The sequence below is a fragment of the Pleurodeles waltl genome, chromosome 1_2 (assembly GCF_031143425.1).
Source record: "Pleurodeles waltl isolate 20211129_DDA chromosome 1_2, aPleWal1.hap1.20221129, whole genome shotgun sequence".
Classification (NCBI taxonomy): Eukaryota; Metazoa; Chordata; class Amphibia; order Caudata; family Salamandridae; genus Pleurodeles; species Pleurodeles waltl.
The window spans coordinates 1127173828-1127193792 of NC_090437.1; the positions used below are offsets into that span (position 1 = coordinate 1127173828).

General features: G+C 40.4%; 1 protein-coding gene across 1 annotated transcript in view; it reads right to left on the minus strand.

The window, feature by feature from the left end:
- The window catches only part of CC2D2A (coiled-coil and C2 domain containing 2A), a 353444-nt gene that overhangs the window by 204489 nt on the left and 128990 nt on the right, over positions 1-19965 (minus strand). The window contains exon 15 of the mRNA XM_069202617.1: positions 6441-6673. Within this exon, the coding sequence (XP_069058718.1) occupies positions 6441-6673 (233 nt within the window). The remainder of the gene's footprint in view (positions 1-6440; positions 6674-19965) is intronic.

The window sequence follows — 19965 nt, forward strand, 5'->3', positions numbered from 1 at the left end:
GTTTAAAAAAAAAAAAAAAACTGAAATTCATTGAAAAATCAAAGGTTAAGGTAATGATATAGTTAGGTAAGATAAAGATATCTATTTTCGTAAAAAAAAAAAAACCTTAGACATTTACTATAAAAAAAACAAATCAAAGGTTAAAGTAATGTTATATTTAGGAGAATATGTTAGTTAGAACATTAATGTTTTGAACTAGATATTACTTGAGCTCACGTCAAGCAATGCTTATGACCTCAAATATTGAATCTCTCATGACATGTTCTATGACATCATTTATGACATCACTGATGACATTTCAAATTACATAATTTATGACATCACCCAAACCTCTTTTGCACACACTGCTCTATAAACGGGTATGGCATTGGAGCTATGAAAGTTAGTACAAAATAGCTCAATTTAATATGAAGCATAATTAATGCCCTTACACATAAAGCTCCCTTAGATGTATCAAAAGCATGTGTTATGTGCACATTGACCTTAAAACATACCCTTCATGGGTAGCCTAGTTCACATTAACAATCAACTGCAGATATATGGAAAACCCTCATTGCACAGTGTTCAATATTTATACAACTGTTCAGAGAAGGCCAAGTTCCTCAAAATACTTAACATCTGTTCCAAAATCAATAGAAAGGTGGGGAATATAAACAGTGTTTACTCTATGAAGAGAGTTTACTTTGCACCACCGTGTTTGCAGACAGTGAAACTCTCATGGGAAATACCCCACAGAGTGCTAAGAAAGTATCTACTATGAACAGGATATACTCTATCTAACACTTGTCAGAAAATACACTTTTCACTTAAAATAACCATGGTCTGAAGGTGCTAAAGATCATACTACTTACAGCCTTCATACTGTGGTGAAACTTTACAGATGGCCCATCTTTTGATGCTAAATAAGTACATGTATATGGGTTAGTACCGGGTGCACACAGTTTTCTATGTTATGTAAAAATTGTCATTTTATAATGATTCTGTCTAATAACTCTAAGCTGCCTACAATACTTAGTATCTACTGCACAGAATCTTTGCCCTTTTGATAACGTTTTGCGGAGAAGCAAAAACATGTGTGGAACATACTAGATACAAGTCATCAAGTGTCATCTGCACATAAAGTTACTCTTCAATGCAAAGATTTATAACATGTTCAATACCTTTACGCACTTATGACGCATTGGGAGCACATGCGTTTTGTAAACACTTACAACCATTAGCTGGCTATACAAAATTAGGTAGAAAACTAATATGGTAGCTACCCGCCACCATGTAAACTATAAAACATGCTAAAACACTCACTGGATGATTTCATCAGTGATGTCATCAATGCCATTTAAGATGTCATCAGTGATGTCATAAATGTCATAGAACATGTCATGAGTGATGTAATACGCGAGGTCATTTGCAGTGCATGGAGGCGGCACATGTTTCAGTTAGCTCTGCTAGACATAACTGGTGAATTTCTGTGTTTTATTTAGTTCAAAATGTTAATGTCACTGACATATTTACCTAACTAGAACGTTTGTTTAACCTTTGTTTTTTTCAGTGAATGCATATATACAAACACACATGCAATGGTTGGTAAAGTTGTATTTGCTTGAATAAACCCCTCTCTATAAATACGCATATGTACATTGATAGGCAATAGCTACATGGTCTACTGTCCACATTTATTGTGTGGTATATCTTTCTTCACTTTAAATTAACTGTAATTAATTATACATAAATATACATATGGAACTTATTGGAGTTATTAGTACCAGGCATAACACTCTATGTACACAAAAGCAGCAATTTTCTGACATTATCCAATATAAACATGTCCTGTGGTGTAATATGCCATTTTCCCCTTATATAAATTTGTGTTTATAATGGGAGGCACAGTTCAAAATACAATGATGGGTACTTGTCAAGGACAACTCTTTTCCATATCAAAAGAAGTATAGTTTGTCATGTTGGAGTATACTGTTGTGGCTTTATTTTGAGTTTACTGTTGTGGCACATTCTCGAGTTGTGAGTATAGTCTCCAAGGAAGAGCCAGATTTTGAATAATCTTCTAAAGTGCAGATGGTTGTTTGTGGTAATGTTTGCAGGTAGGGAATTGCATAGTTTGTCTGCTGTAACAGAGAAAGATGTTCCACCCATGTTTTTTTCTTGTATGAAAGAATTATGAACAGGGTTCCATTCTTGAGTGTTGGTTCCTTTGTTGCATATATTTGTTGATTTTCTTCCTGATTAAGAGTGATCCTTTGCCATGTACTGCTTTTGTGAGTGATACAAAGCATCTTGAAGACGGCTCTTCTGGCACTTATAACCAGTGTAGTGCCCTTAAGGACATGAGAGATACATTCTTGTGCAGTGTTCTGAATTCTTTGTAGTCTCCTAATACAGTAGTTGACAAAGTTGTGCCTTGATACGCACCACTAGTGTAGTCCAATTTTGATAAGAGAAGAGAGACGGTAGCTTGAATCTTGTGTGGGAATCCTAGGTGTGGGAAGATGCACCACAGAGTTTTCATTGTGAGAAAGCTTGATTTTGCTGCCTTATCTACCGGGGGATTCACAAACAGGTTTCAGCTGGTGGTAATTCCAAGTTTGTTTTTTTTAATCACCTTTTTGGTGGTGGTCCTAGATCATCAGGCAGGCACAGAAGGGGTCGTAGGTTTCCAGTAGTCACAGGTAAGTATCTCAGCTTTGGAGGCATTCAATTTGAGGTGGCTCCATATCACACATTGGTCAATGGCCCACTGGCAATCTTAGAGCTCTGATGTTTCAGTGTTGTTTGGGCTTTCCAATTTCAGCAGTATCCGTTTGTCATCTGCGTAATTATTTAAAATAAAAAGAACTCCAGAGGACCTCTTGATACTGAAGTCCCTTCGCTCACCACTCAGACAGCTCATCACATCAGCCAAAGCAAAGTACTATACCAACAGAAACAAAACACTGCTCAAGGCAATGAAGCACTGCATGGCCCCCTGCCAGACACACATATTCCTCATTCCACAGACAAGTGTAATTTCCTCAACCTCTCAAGATAAAGAAGATCCAACAGCACAACACACTAAGCATGCTTCAGTTCTTACACAACCTCGTCCTGTAGAATTACGCAATGGGCAGCCATATAAGCCGCATCTCTCTCAGGATCTTGCTGACATACTCACCTCCCTCAAAGCCACTTCTCATGAAGATGGATAATTTATCATCGTCTTTTATCAAAACTCTACCTAGGGATGCTCTCTTACCCCTACTTACCATTGTTAATGTTTCCCTCACACGAGGCATCTTCACAGAAGCTCACTAGATGAGCAGAACCTCTCAACTCCAAAGAAATCTACAATTGACCCAGATGACCTCGTCAAGTACTGGTGCATCACCACTCATCCACAAGAATATTGAAAAGGCAGTCTATGTTCAACTCCAAGATTACATCACTGCTAAACATCTCCTACATGAATACCAGTCTGGCTTCGGATCCTGCTGCACCCGGAGACCGAAACCTTACACATCATAAAGAATGCTCTCTTCACCACAGATGAAGTTTATCCCACCTCCTAAAACTGGTGTACCTGTAAGCTGCTTCATCACAGTCAGCCATTGCATCCCTCATACGCACTATGGAGCCTCAAATGGGATTCAACTGCAATACCCTTCATTGGTTCCTATCCAACCTTTCCAACTGACACCAGTTTGTTCACATGGACAACTCCAGGTCACAAAGGATTCCTATCAGCTCTGGGGGCTCCCAGGCTCCATGCCATGTTCTTTCATCTTTAACCTTAAATGGAGCAGCTTGATACTTTACTCACAGATAACAGCATCAAGATTCACCAATGCGCAGATGATACATAACTCCATTTGAAAGACTTCCTCTGCTTCAGTCATCCAGCACCTTAAACAATGATTACACATCATCCAGACCTGAATGTCCTACTCCTACCTAAAGCTCAACCCAACCAAGACAGAATTCCTGTTATTTGCCAGGAACATTAATGAGATACAGTACAAAACTGTCTCAATGAAATGAACCTTGATGCCTTTAAATCTCAACTTTAACTGAATACAAAGTCACTTGGAATTACCCTGGACATGAATCTCACCTTCAAGGAGCAAATTGCCAAACAAAAAAAGATGGCCTGGTGCCAGCTCTCTCTTCAAAAGAAGTTCAAACATTTTTTTCCAGATAGCAACTTTAGAACTGCTGTTCAAGCCTTCATAGTGTTGCATCTGGAAGGAGGTAATGCTTTACTCCATGGCATCCCAGATTCCACACAAGCACTCTCTGGGGCCTCCTACATTGTATAGAAATGCATGAGGCCCATCCAGGGAAGCAGAAATATGATTTCATCACCCCTATCATCGTGGAACTCCATTGGCTCCCCTTGCCAGACCACACCATCTTTAAAAGCAGCTGCATTTTTTAAGAAGCTATCCGAACCAGCACCCCAACTATCGTGCAGACAAGTTCACCATCTTTTGTGATCTCAGGACAGGACAAGATCAGTCTGTAGATTAAGAAATATAAATCAGACAACAGGGCTTTTCAGTTTATGCACCTAACATCCCCGTATCCACCAGGATCGCCCACACTTAGGAAAAAGTTGTAGACTCACCTCTTTAAAGAATACTATATCACAATGCATTAATCATCCACAACCCAGCTTCCTCTCATCTTTCTAGTTTTATAGATGGTGTCTTAGACCATGTACAGCACACTACTGCCTTTTGGCTAAGTTAATGGCATAGAAATACTCTATACATACATTCTGTTTCATGCTAATAAATGTTTTACCCAGAAAATAATACAACACAAACCCCTCATTGTAAATAAAAACGTAGCTACACAATATGCTTAAGATGTAATTTACATTCTAGAGAACTGAATGCAAAAAATATACTATTGCACGTGAACTCTCTTTTTGCATTATATATCACTAAGTAATGATTCACTGTGACAAACACACGCAATTCACCCTCTGTTCATCAGTCTTTTATGTGCCCTCACTAAAACTCTGAGAAGAACTCTGATTATACTTTTTTTCAGAAGTGACCACAATCTATAAATACATTCTATCTGATTTAGAAGTGAAAAAGACTACTAATAATGTGAACAGGTATGCTATGTAACTATTAGGATATGTTAGCTTGTCATCCATTTACACCGTTAGTCAAGATACTTTTAAACTAACTGATAAACGGATGATGACTCAGGAGTGCCACCTTATCCTGACTACTTCAAAGTAAAAAAAAAAACTATAAATCCAGTGAAGCTGATTAGTTTTTCATTCTTGCTTAATCGCTGGCCTAGCCCTAATTTAATTTCAACAAGCACTTGCCATTTGTTTACTGAAAAGGCCTATTGTCATATAATTGGATACAGACCATTTCCATTCAATACCCCACATTACCTACTTGCAAGATTCCAAATAATAGGATAAGAGATGCCACAAACTACAAACATTTTGGATGTATGCTAAGTTTGTTGGCTCTTACAAATCTAGAATTTAAATTTTTCTAGGGAAAATTACTATTCTTGTGACCCGATTAAGGATTAACTCTGGTTGTAATCTGACAAAGCTTATATAGTGCATTTGTCTTTCTGGACCTCTGCGTGACCTTCAACACTATCTGCCACCAGACATAGCCCTAGATACAATCAGTTCCTTTTAATCTTTTTTGGTTCAATCAGTGAATTTTTCACTCTTTGAATCACCATCACTGTCTTCTCTATTCAATGTCACACAAGACTTATCCTAGTACTTTTTGCCTTTCAACATTTACCTTAATTCTTGGCTTTCCTCACATTTGTTTTGTTTTACTGCATGTGGATGACAATTACATAGTGCTTAAAGATTATGGTGAAACTGTTCTACAGACGGCATGAAGGATCCAGAATCTTGCAAGTTTAATGGAGTGCCATTGAGTTTTAGAATCTCAGATTGTCAATCTCACAAAAACATTTGTCTATCACCTCAACCTTAAAAGGTAGCTCCTTCGTTATGATTTTGTCACCCATCAAGTCCTGTAGTGTGTGGTGTGTGTATGCTGTTTGCAGGATTGACAAACTCAGAAAATCAGCAAACAGCACTGTTGTGCTTGTACATGAAATGTTGCCTCACCTAGGAGGGTAGCTCACCCAGGCAGAGGTGAGAGCAGCTGACTGTCTCACCAGTACATTATGATTTTTTTTTGTAGGCCCTTAACATATTTAATATAAACCCAAAAATGTTGCGATATGCAATGTAGCCAAAATGTTTGCTGTTAAAGGTGTGAAGAAACAGATCAGGTCTAAGGAGGAACTCAAAACACCTCTATACAGAAATTACTGTATGCAAGATAGTTATTACAAAAAAAGGGAGTACACAATAAAAGAACCATTTAGGTGATACAAAGTATCTGGTGACTAGAAGACTGCTGTCTGGGCACTCTTCTACAGCTTACCTTGGGCACAGATCATTAGGTGTCACAACTCCAGTCATGCTCATCTCTGGAATTAAAATGGGTTCTCCAGGTTTGCGTCTGATGTTGGCAGCTTTGTCTCGCACTTGCTGCTCCACTTCAAGTCTGTCCACTTGCTCTGGAGGTATGGGCTTTACCCGCTCCTGTACAGGTTCAGAGTCATCTGTTGGTTCCTCCTGGTCTTGAGTTCCCTTTTTCTTCTTCTTCTTTGCTTTCTGGTTACATAGATTTAGTTAATATGAATAATAACATAGATGATGAATAAGCTGTTGTTAAAAACAATGTTGCAGCTTAGTCAATTTGGGAGAGAGAGAGAGATGACTGGCGAGTTAGAGTACACAAAACTGTTCAATTTCCAAATAAATTTCAACACTGTCTTTACACATGACTGAAATTAGGCTGAAAAGTCCTGTATGTTTATTATTGTATGTATATTGGGAACAAATGAGAAGAAAATAAGTTACTTACCTGTAACTACAGTTATCCAGTATTGGTATCTTTCATAAATTCACATGCTTGAATCATCCCCGTCGTCGAAGTGGGAGTCCCTACTACGATCGCAGAGAAAACTCTACACTCTTTGGACATCAAAGATGCCTAAAATGCCTAAAATGTTATCTTCAAAGTACCAAACAAATCAGAAAATCAGACCAACTCCTAGTATCTTATTCTCTTGGACGACAGGGAACAGGAGTAACCAAGGCCACTATAGCCCGATGGATTTCCTTGACAATCCAGTTCTGTCACACCAAGGCAGGAAGACCGCTGACTAGGCGCCTGAGAGCCCACTCCACAAAAGCAGTCTCCACATCGGCTGCTTTGTTTCAAGGTATTGCCATGGAAAACTACGCACTCCTTTACGCAGCACTAGTGTTTGGAGTCATCACAAAGAACCGACTCTCTAGTAGGACAAGCTGTTCTACGCCATCTCTTTCATTAAGGTGAGACCTTTCCTTAGTTATAGACAAATGGTTTGAAATGCAAATAACCGTGATTTCTATTATGCTTCCATACGAATATGTAATATGTATGTATGTGTATATATATATATATATATATATATATATATATATATGTGTATATCGGCATTTACAACATGAATTTCAGTATATGTGTACATGTACTTAGAAGTATCTATGTTCCTTCGAAGCTCACGATGAGAAATGTATGAGTTAATTATTTATATTGGAGGTAGAGGGTCTTCATGCTCGCACCCTCCATCCACGTTGGATACAATGTTTATCAACAATACTGCTGACTATTCAGATTCAAGCATGTGAATTCATGAAAGATCCAATACTGGATAAGAAAACAAGTTACTTACCTGTAACTACAGTTATCCAGTATTGGTATCTTTCATAAATTCACATGCGACCCACCCTCCTCCCATTTGATGCTCGCATTTCCTCTCAGGTTATAATTTTTCACTCTCGTGCTGGAAAATCTGAGGAAGGGAGCTTCTCTGGAGAAGGTTCTAGAGGGTGCTGGTGCCTGATTGGACAGCAGGCAGGTTTGGGTCCTTTCACAAAAGGACATGGATAGGCTATATGAGCAATTGCTGTCTCCATTATAGCCTATGGAAAAAAAAATATATTTGTTAATTATTGCTATTTTATGTACCGTGGGACTCCCACTTTGATGAAGGGGATGATTCAAGCATGTGAATTTATGAAAGATCCAGTACTGGATAAATAGTGCAGTCCTCCAAAATGTTGGGGCGCATAAAAGCACTGAAGCATCACCTTTTTTGAAAAGTAAAACACAGAACAGCACACCCAAGACACAGGTATAGCATGCCTTTACAAGAGTGCAGCTTATTTCTTTGTCAAGGCAGTCACTTGTCAATTTACCTGCTAAATACCATCCCTTCTGAAAAGCTGTGACAAGAAGTAAACATTGTTAAATCACTGTACCTCATTCTAACATAGAGAATTGTGGTTGGAACATATTTTTACAAATGCATGGTACTTAATACACCCCTATAAAATTGCACCATGCTTCATTTAACGTTGGTGTCTTAATGCATGCTTTTACTGTACAGACTCTAAAAGATCTGACAAAAACATGGTTTCATATACATATTGAGAATACAAACATATTTGTAAGGGTGCGTAACCTGAAATAACCAGTGTCAGATTGAATTTACAATTTCAAGCTGATGTATTCTGGAAATGGGGCACTAACGTGAAGAACATTAATACTTTTGCTTGCAGTAGAGAGAAACTGAAAGCAGTTTGCACCTTAAGCTTACGTGCCAAAACGTATTCAACGTATTGGACTGTTTCTCAAACTGCAGCTCAACATGAAAGAAATCAGGGATAGGTCAAAGGCAATATCCTATCAAACTAAATTAGAAAGTTTGATAGACCAGTTGGAAGACAACTGTGAAGGGGCTTAAGTTGCAATCCGATTTCTATACAAAAGAAGACTGCAATTAAAATTTGCCATGTGGAGGGTTACAGAATTAATTTTCCTTTAATTATGTTTAGATGGTTTAGGAATTGAGGATATTGTGGTGCAGAGTTTTCAAACTGTCCAAATTTCCTACTGGACTGGACCTCCCCAGGGCCAAATTAAATCAATGAGGGGTGTCCATTTCGGACCCCTGGCCCTGCAGATCACCACCTCCCTGGGACAATACACATTGGAGGGAGGCTGCGTGGCGCCCCCTTGGGGAGCCAATGATAGCCCTGTGGACTGCAACCCCCCAAGGCCGGCTCCTGTTATGTCCCGGGATTCCCACCCCCTGAATTTCTCTGGTTTTGTGGAAGTAAATTCAGGACCTACCTATAACGTCCCTGTAACCTTTTAATTTTTTCAGTGAATTTCTAATGTGTTTTTAATTCTATTCCATAACTATAATAATGTCCCTGTAACCTTTGTATATATATATATATATATATATATATATATATATATATATATATGTATGTATATGTACAGGGAGTGCAGAATTATTAGGCAAATGAGTATTTTGACCACATCATCCTCTTTATGCATGTTGTCTTACTCCAAGCTGTATAGGCTCGAAAGCCTACTACCAATTAAGCATATTAGGTGATGTGCATCTCTGTAATGAGAAGGGGTGTGGTCTAATGACATCACCACCCTATATCAGGTGTGCATAAGTATTAGGCAACTTCCTTTCCTTTGGCAAAATGGGTCAAAAGAAGGACTTGACAGGCTCAGAAAAGTCAAAAATAGTGAGATATCTTGCAGAGGGATACAGCACTCTTAAAATTGCAAAGCTTCTGAAGCGTGATCATCGAACAATCAAGCGTTTCATTCAAAATAGTCAACAGGGTCGCAAGAAGCGTGTGGAAAAACCAAGGCGCAAAATAACTGCCCATGAACTGAGAAAAGTCAAGCGTGCAGCTGCCACGATGCCACTTGCCACCAGTTTGGCCATATTTCAGAGCTGCAACATCACTGGAGTGCCCAAAAGCACAAGGTGTGCAATACTCAGAGACATGGCCAAGGTAAGAAAGGCTGAAAGACGACCACCACTGAACAAGACACTCAAGCTGAAACGTCAAGACTGGGCCAAGAAATATCTCAAGACTGATTTTCTAAGGTTTTATGGACTGATGAAATGAGAGTGAGTCTTGATGGGCCAGATGGATGGGCCCGTGGCTGGATTGGTAAAGGGCAGAGAGCTCCAGTCCGACTCAGACGCCAGCAAGGTGGAGGTGGAGTACTGGTTTGGGCTGGTATCATCAAAGATGAGCTTGTGGGGCCTTTTCGGGTTGAGGATGGAGTCAAGCTCAACTCCCAGTCCTACTGCCAGTTCCTGGTAGACACCTTCTTCAAGCAGTGGTACAGGAAGAAGTCTGCATCCTTCAAGAAAAACATGATTTTCATGCAGGACAATGCTCCATCACACGCGTCCAAGTACTCCACAGCGTGGCTGGCAAGAAAGGGTATAAAAGAAGGAAATCTAATGACATGGCCTCCTTGTTCACCTGATCTGAACCCCATTGAGAACCTGTGGTCCATCATCAAATGTGAGATTTACAAGGAGGGAAAACAGTACACCTCTCTGAACAGTGTCTGGGAGGCTGTGGTTGCTGCTGCACGCAATGTTGATGGTGAACAGATCAAAACACTGACAGAATCCATGGATGGCAGGCTTTTGAGTGTCCTTGCAAAGAAAGGTGGCTATATTGGTCACTGATTTGTTTTTGTTTTGTTTTTGAATGTCAGACATGTATATTTGTGAATGTTGAGATGTTATATTGGTTTCACTGGTAATAATAAATAATTGAAATGGGTATATATTTGTTTTTTGTTAAGTTGCCTAATAATTATGCACAGTAATAGTCACCTGCACACACAGATATCCCCCTAACATAGCTAAAACTAAAAACACACTAAAAACTACTTCCAAAAATATTCAGCTTTGATATTAATGAGTTTTTTGGGTTCATTGAGAACATGGTTGTTGTTCAATAATAAAATGAATCCTCAAAAATACAACTTGCCTAATAATTCTGCACTCCCTGTATACACACACACACACACATATATACCTGTTAATTTTATATCTTCTTCTGAGAAAATACTAGCAAAATGATCCAAATACATTTCCACTTAGTCTCAAAAATTGAATCTAATAGTGAAAATAGATTTCTGCTAACTGTCATGGTGGAGAGGCTAACTTTGCTAGTGGAGAAGTAACCTACAAAAGTGTATTTTGTGCTACCATAGAGAAAACTGGTTTAGAACTAGTATTGCTTCTTAGTCCACTTCAGAGGTTCAATACACATTGCTATCTGTGAATTAATGGCCCTTCTGCAGAGGAGAAAGGCTTGGACACTGGAGTTATGAAGCTTGGACATTGTACACAGCTGGCCACTTAAAAGGTATTAGCAATCTGGGATGGGCAGTTGGCAAAACATAATTCAATCTGCACACTTCTTCTAATGACTTGGAGAAGCCAAATGGGGCTGACGGGATCTACTATTATTCCATCCTAGTGCCTTTCTAGACCAATTGGCTCAAACGCCAGTAGGAGAGAGAACCAGTTTTGATCCTGACGGAGGGAGAGGATACCTCAAATAAATAATGGATAGTCTGAGCCCCTCCAGGTGTAAATTGGACTTAGACATTTGAGGCTGAAGGCTCTGGCAATTTATATATTAAAGTGATATGAAGCGCTGCAAAAGGAGCTGGACATAGGGCAAGCAAATGGACATTATTGAGAGTAGGACATTCTCCAGTTCCTGACTGAAGACAACACATGAAGAAAAGGACTGAAGGGTTACTGACTGCAGCTGGCACTCGGTAACTGGAAGCGCTTCATGTGTCTTCTGGTTGACCTTTTATTTACCTACTCCAGGGCCAGAAAAAGCAGAAAGATTCCTGACCAACAAGATCCAGGGGACCAGGAAGAACTGATCACTGCAGGATCCATGGCTGGAAAGAGATCTGGCTTTTAGAAATCTATTCTGAGAACCTGAAGGCTGCAGGAGTGCCCAACAAAGATCTTTCTCAGCAGTTAGTAATTTTTCCTCCTCCGTTGGACTGGGTTAAGGTGCTGAGGCTTTCTCTCAAGGCCGTAGCCACAAGGTAGGGGGCAGGAGCCCAGCTTGGGTACACAGCCAGTGTATTTGAACCCTACAAATTATGCCCTTGTAGATATCAGTGGTCAGGAGAGGAGGGATTTCAGAGAAGGAAGTTGGCAAGAGCAGTAAGGTTTGTGCAGAAGGTCAGCAGAAGGATCAAAAGAGAGAGCAGAAATATGAGTGGGAACAGAGAAAGAGTGGGAGCAGAAAGGGAGGAGTGAAGTAGAAAGAGAAAAGTAAAAGGTGTGTGCAGGAGGGAAGGGGAAGGTAGTACAGCTGGTTGTGGGAGAGTGAGGGGGTGAGGGAGTGTGCAGGAGTAGGAGCAATAGGGTGAGGGTAGGGGTAGAGGAAGTTATATCAACACAGACATTGGACCACAGCTCTGTCAGTGCACTCCAAACTGGTCCTTAAGCACAACTGCATTGAGGCTCATACACAGCACTGCCAATGCATGTCAGACTTGTTCTACTACATACTCTGTTGATCATACAGTGAGATTCATACACATCTCTGCCAATGAACATCAATCCTGTTCTGCAGCATTTTCTGCTAATCCTGCATTGACACGGTCAGGGCTCTCAGTTCACCTGAACCCTATTCTACATCACAACCTGCTATTCACTACTGACTAGAATACACACATAGCTTTATAATGTATCTCTGCTAATCATGCCCTTAGACTCATCCAAGTTTGAGACCATGCTTCTCAATCCTGTCGTGCAGAATTCTCTGCTAATCCTGTACTGAGTTCCACGAATGACCTACTAATTCTCTCCAGCCCTTACCTGATATACCTCCTACTACTCCTGCTGTCCAACACACAAACTCTCTGTCAGTGCACCCCTATTTTGACCCTCGGCACAGTCTGCTTCTTAAGATGGCAACCCAAACACAGCTCTGCCAGTGCACCTCGGTGAACCTGCTATTCAATCCAGCACTCAGACTTGCAGTCCTAGTAATAGACCTGTGCCCGATCTGATCCAGTCCCAGCTGTTCCTGCCCTGAGACAGACACACAGCTGTTCCTACACACACCAATCCTGTCCTATAGCACAGCCTCAGACTCCTGCAGTGATTCACTTAGCTATGAATGTGTACCCTAATCATTACCTGCAATGTGCCATGCTATCCAGTATTAAGACTTTAAACGCATTAATCATAAAATGCATCACCCTGCCAATATATTCCAATCCTGACCACCACCAGCTTGTGCTGTTTTAGCTCTGAGACACCAGTTATTTCAGTGCCCCTTAACTCTTATTTACAATTCACCATGCCTTTTAATTTTGAGTCTAATGCACATTCACAGCTCTGCACATCTCTGGTAATTCTCCTCAGCTCTACACTTTACAGCAACTCTTCCAGTAGCAGGGCTCGTCCTCAGTTCAGCCAGTGCACTTCAATCCTGATCTGCAGGTTTCCAGGTATTATAGTAAATGACCAACACTTATACCTGCCTGTGCACTTCTAGTCTGACAAGCTACACTCTCAGCCATTTCAAATGGTTAGATCCACACACTCGGTTCTGATGCCAGCACTTTTCTCCATGTTCTTCTTACACAAATTCCAAGTCCTTGACCTGAATCCAAATTTTATTTGGCTTTTGTCAGGACCCTGATAGGCCATGGCCCCACAACATCCCTATAACAAGTCGTACCCATTCCCCAGAACGTGGACTATATAGAAATAGATGCTTAATATTGATTGGTTTATTTATTTACAGCATTGCTGTACGAACCCCATTATGTCATATCTCACTATTAAATTGATGTGGTGTCTGTACCCTGAAAAATTATAAATGCTGTTTTAATTTGCAGAATAGCCAGTTCTTTCAGAGTTCTTTTGAGTTTTCTTTCTGCCTTTCTTTTGTAAGAGCAGACTCTGTCAGTCTGTTTACTGATTTGTATTCAGGCTTTCCTTGGGTTTTCTCGGGGTACCAGAGCTTATGTTAGTCATTCTTTCAGGGTTATACTTTGAACAATTTGTTTATGCTAATTCCTAATTGGCTATTCAATTGTTTTTTTTCTGTAATGACTATATTTTTTAGTAGTCATAAGATTTTGCCCTGGAATGCTGTCTTGTGCAGGCTTGTTTATTAGCCTTAGACTAAGTCTTAAGAAGACACACAAAGTCTTAAGAGACTCAGACAGTCATTATCTTGCACACTGACCCTCTTAATTAGTTAATTAGAGCATCTACAAGATATTGATCTGTGAATAATTGCTCCTGTTGATGAGATATGGTGAAGCCCACCTGAATCATTCAAACCTTTATTTTTTAATTTCTCGCAGTAACTGTTCACTAAATATCCGTTCATAGTTTTTTCCTAAAATCTTTTTGTGTAATTTCTTCTTAAACCTGGGTGAATCTTGATTCATAGCTTTCCCTCCATTTGAGCTTTTCTTCAAACCTTAAAAAAAGAAGCAACACTTTCAATAAAACGTGGTATAAGAATAGAAATTATTGAGCAATATCAGGTTTTGAATGGGAAGAGTCAACCATGCCATGTTTGAATGACTGGGCTAATGCACTTTGTCCCAATATCAATGTCATATTTTAGTTATACAGGCATGAGCATGTATCCAATAAAGTGTAGTCTTCTGGGAGTATGTATAAGTAGGTGGATTCACCTAGCTCTGGACTGTGATACCACTGAAGCACATTACTATTGTGTTTCCTGCAGATTCCTCTTTAAAATCATTAAAAAACAGTCTTCATTCAATTACAAGATCACATTAGCAAGGATAACCTTTTAAACCTTTCACAAGAGTACAAATCTGGCTTCATACCTTATGCTTTGGATACTCAGCCCCCGCCTGGTATGCTCGTGATCAGCAACAAATCTAAACCCTGCCTCTTCATCCATTTGCTCTTTTGCCAAGGTTCGACACAGTTGACCATCAAGTACTAATCTCCATACTTGATGTATGCATGGTCTTTTATGACCGAATCCAGAAATGGTGCATTTTCTACCTCAAACATTGCCATCAGGTTATCTGTCTATGGCAGAATGCCCCAGTGCTCCATTCTGTCCCCCATTATTTTCAAATCCTACAATAAAACCATATGTAATCCTACTTGCCAGCAGCCTCATCATGATCCAGCAGTACGTCAACAATACACAACTGTCCCTAAAAGTTTGCAATGCTCAGAATATCCACTGACTCAAAAACGATTCAGTCTCAGTCAAAATTGAATGTCCAGCACCTAAATAAAACTCAACCCGACCAAGACATTATTCCTCCCTTTGATAATAGTAACAATCAAAAGTTCAAATATAGTCTTTCAAATTTAACTTAGATGGGTTAATCCCCAACTGACACTCAAGGCTCAAGACTTATCTTCATCATTGTAGTCCACTTCTCTTTCAAGGAACACATTGCCAAGAAAACCAAGGCAGCGTGTTGCCAAATCTCTCTTCTGAAAACAGTATAAGCCTCCTGGTAACTAACTTAAAAACAACATTGCAAGCCTTGGTTCACTCACACCTAAATGGAAGTAAGATTCTGCTCACCATTCTCCGAGACACCACACTTTCTCTCCTAAAAGGCATCCTATATTCAGCAGGATGTCTCATTCAATCTTGTTACTGCAACCCTATTGGAATTATACTGGCTCCCCTTCAAACCCAAGGTAGCAGCATGATATAAAAAGGCCACTAGAAAATGCAACCCCTCCATGTCTCGTAGAGAAAGTAATTACTTTAGGTCAACAGTGCCTCACCAGAAGCCAGGACTAGAAACAAAAGTTTGTTGAAAAGAGAAAAACAGGGTCTGAAACAACATCCCCATCAGATCTTCCCAAACACATTTTCAATTCTGAAAAGCACTCTACAGAAAACACTACATCTACACAACTAAGTATACCATATTTTGCTTCATTGGAAACAATCATGAATCATGTCTTATGGCTTCTCCCCTTCTTCAGCACTCTTTTGTTCTCTAGGTGGGTGTGTACTGTACAGATACCTATATGCGAGTACAAACTAGGATATCTTCTTAAACTGGCCATAGGCGACTGTGGTACTTTGATTCAGTGGTCACATACTAAAACATTTCTGTGCACACAGTAATACCACTCTCAAAATCTTTGGCAAAATTGCATTGCTTCGTAAGAGTTATATATAGTAAGATGTTTTAAACTTACCTTTGAAGTCTGACACATGTATCATACAACATATAGCGATGTAAGAACCCACCACATTTCTCCAGCCCAGTAGGAAATTTGGACAGTTTGAAAACTCTGCACCAGTAAAGTATTTTTAGCAAACTTTTAATATCCTCAATTCCAAAACCATCTAAACATAATTAAAGGAAAATTAATTCTGTAACCCTCCACATGGCAAATTTTAATTACAGTCTTCTTTTATATAGAAATTGGATTGCAACTTAAGCCCCTTCACAGTTGTCTTTCAACTGGTGGTGGTCCCCGGGGCTGTAGTGGAGGCTCACAGGTCTGTTCGCATTCAGTACTATCTTTGCCCCGGTGAGGTGATAGTCCCTGGGGCAGCAGGGGGGCCGGGCAGCCCCCACGCACACATTATTCGTTTAGCTCTGGGGTGGTGGTAACAGTCCCGGGGCTGTGGAGTGGCTGCGCAGTCCCCCCCACATATTACTATAAGTTGGTCCCGTGTAGGTGGTGGTCCCCAGGGCACGGGGGAGTCCGCAGAACACCCCTCTACTGTAACAGAAGCATTTTGCCCTAGGAAGTTGGTGGTCCATGGGGCCCAGAGGGGCAGAGCAATTTAAAAATCACCCCAAGGAGGTGGCGGTCCCTTGGGCTCCAGTAAGCCCAGTAGGAGGGCTCCATGTGTCCCCCTCCTTATTTTTAGGACGCCCATGGGACCTGGCCCACACAGGGGCTTCAGTGAAAGAAAAGGGTGGGAAACCACCTGTTTTTTTTTTTTTTTTAATGTCAGAAAAATCTATTGGTTAAAATAAAAATGCTTTGTAGACCTGCGACCCCAGCACCAGGGAACACGGTGTCCCTACACTGCCCCCTTTCTTTTTTTAAAAACTTTTTTTCTGGGACTAGGCTGAAGCCAAGTCCCAAGTTGGCAGCTGGCAGTCAATCAGATATCAGCACGAGGATAGTTGGATCCACGGGGAATCTGCGTCCCTAAATATCTATATTTTTTTAATGCAAATTTCTCCCAAACTACTGAAGGGGTTTACAACAAATCACAAAGCATGCTTTCTGGACCAAGAGCTAGCTTTCTGCCGAATTTGGTCTAATTCTGTTCAGCAGTTCAGGTTATTGTCATTTTCAACAATGTGAAAAAAATCACTTTGGTGTAAAATGGGGAAAAAGTGTTTTGGGACCTCCCTTTTACTTAGCCCCCACTTGATGGATCACCCCAAAACTTTCAACACAACAGCTGAACCAATCAAAGTATACAGGGAGTGCAGAATTATTAGGCAAGTTGTATTTTTGAGGATTAATTTTATTATTGAACAACAACCATGTTCTCAATGAACCCAAAAAACTCATTAATATCAAAACTGAATATTTTTGGAAGTAGTTTTTAGTTTGTTTTTAGTTTTAGCTATGTTAGGGGGATATCTGTGTGTGCAGGTGACTATCACTGTGCATAATTATTAGGCAACTTAACAAAAAATATATATATATACCCATTTCAATTATTTTTCATTACCAGTGAAACCAATATAACATCTCAACATTCACAAATATACATTTCTGACATTCAAAAACAAAACAAAAACAAATCAGTGACCAATATAGCCACCTTTCTTTGCAAGGACACTCAAAAGCCTGCCATCCATGGATTCTGTCAGTGTTTTGATCTGTTCACCATCAACATTGCGTGCAGCAGCAACCACAGCCTCCCAGACACTGTTCAGAGAGGTGTACTGTTTTCCCTCCTTGTAAATCTCACATTTGATGATGGACCACAGGTTCTCAATGGGGTTCAGATCAGGTGAACAAGGAGGCCATGTCATTAGATTTCCTTCTTTTATACCCTTTCTTGCCAGCCACGCTGTGGAGTACTTGGACGCGTGTGATGGAGCATTGTCCTGCATGAAAATCATGTTTTTCTTGAAGGATGCAGACTTCTTCCTGTACCACTGCTTGAAGAAGGTGTCTTCCAGGAACTGGCAGTAGGACTGGGAGTTGAGCTTGACTCCATCCTCAACCCGAAAAGGCCCCACAAGCTCATCTTTGATGATACCAGCCCAAACCAGTACTCCACCTCCACCTTGCTGGCGTCTGAGTCGGACTGGAGCTCTCTGCCCTTTACCAATCCAGCCACGGGCCCATCCATCTGGCCCATCAAGACTCACTCTCATTTCATCAGTCCATAAAACCTTAGAAAAATCAGTCTTGAGATATTTCTTGGCCCAGTCTTGACGTTTCAGCTTGTGTGTCTTGTTCAGTGGTGGTCGTCTTTCAGCCTTTCTTACCTTGGCCATGTCTCTGAGTATTGCACACCTTGTGCTTTTGGGCACTCCAGTGATGTTGCAGCTCTGAAATATGGCCAAACTGGTGGCAAGTGGCATCGTGGCAGCTGCACGCTTGACTTTTCTCAGTTCATGGGCAGTTATTTTGCGCCTTGGTTTTTCCACACGCCTCTTGCGACCCTGTTGACTATTTTGAATGAAACGCTTGATTGTTCGATGATCACGCTTCAGAAGCTTTGACATTTTAAGAGTGCTGCATCCCTCTGCAAGATATCTCACTATTTTTGACTTTTCTGAGCCTGTCAAGTCCTTCTTTTGACCCATTTTGCCAAAGGAAAGGAAGTTGCCTAATAATTATGCACACCTGATATAGGGTGTTGATGTCATTAGACCACACCCCTTCTCATTACAGAGATGCACATCACCTAATATGCTTAATTGGTAGTAGGCTTTCGAGCCTATACAGCTTGGAGTAAGACAACATGCATAAAGAGGATGATGTGGTCAAAATACTCATTTGCCTAATAATTCTGCACTCCCTGTAAGTTTTGAACATTTCATGAAGATTCGTCAAACTGAGCTAAAGTTATTGGCAAATCACAAAATGCTCAGTTTATGAAAGGTTTTTTCCTAACTATAAGTACCTACTTGCGAATGCTGTGATGTTAAGCCAGTCTGGGGCTGTTACCTTTTTCTGAAGCCCAGAAATATTCCAGGAGAGTAAGGGCCTGATTTAGATATTGGCGAACCAGTTACTCCGTCACAACTGTGTCAGATATCCCGGACGCCAAAATCGGAATCCCATAGGACATAATGGGATTTAGATTTCAGCGGATGGGATATCCGTCACCGTTGTGACAGAGTAACCATTAGCCAAAATCTAAATCAGGCCCTAAGCAACAAATCCCTTCATAGCAACGATGAGGTGGGGCAAAGCTAGAGGAGACAAACTAGAATGCCTTAGCTGAGTCCCATAAACTAGCGGGGGACTACTAGAGAAAACAGGAGAGATGGGATCAACTACTGACTAATGTTCAAACCAGAAGTGGTCAGGGATAAGATCAGTGGGGCCATCCAGGTAGGATGAGGAGTACCCACACGATTGGGGAGTCAATTCACCACCTCAGATCATTCAGAGCCTTAAACCTATTTGACAGTGGCAATCAATAGCAGCGTCACAGTGCTCACAGTCCTAATACCAGCGGATTCAGAAAAAAAAAATGCAGTATGTGAGGTGACCATGTAGAAAGAGGCGGATTTACTACAGCGAGTATGAAGTTTACATGCAAATCTCTTGTAGGATTAGCCCATTGAGCCTTTTCGCAGAAATTCAAACCAGCGCGCTCCTTGTTAAATGCAAATCAGTTTAGCCAGAGTATTAACTTACCATTTGATGGCACTGGGTTTCAAACCACTGATTAATACATTTTGCAAATCTGCAAATCTGTCCCTCTGGTATTCCAATTTTAAAATTCATCACTCACTTTTATGACATATTACCCACTTATAAACCCATTAAAAATAA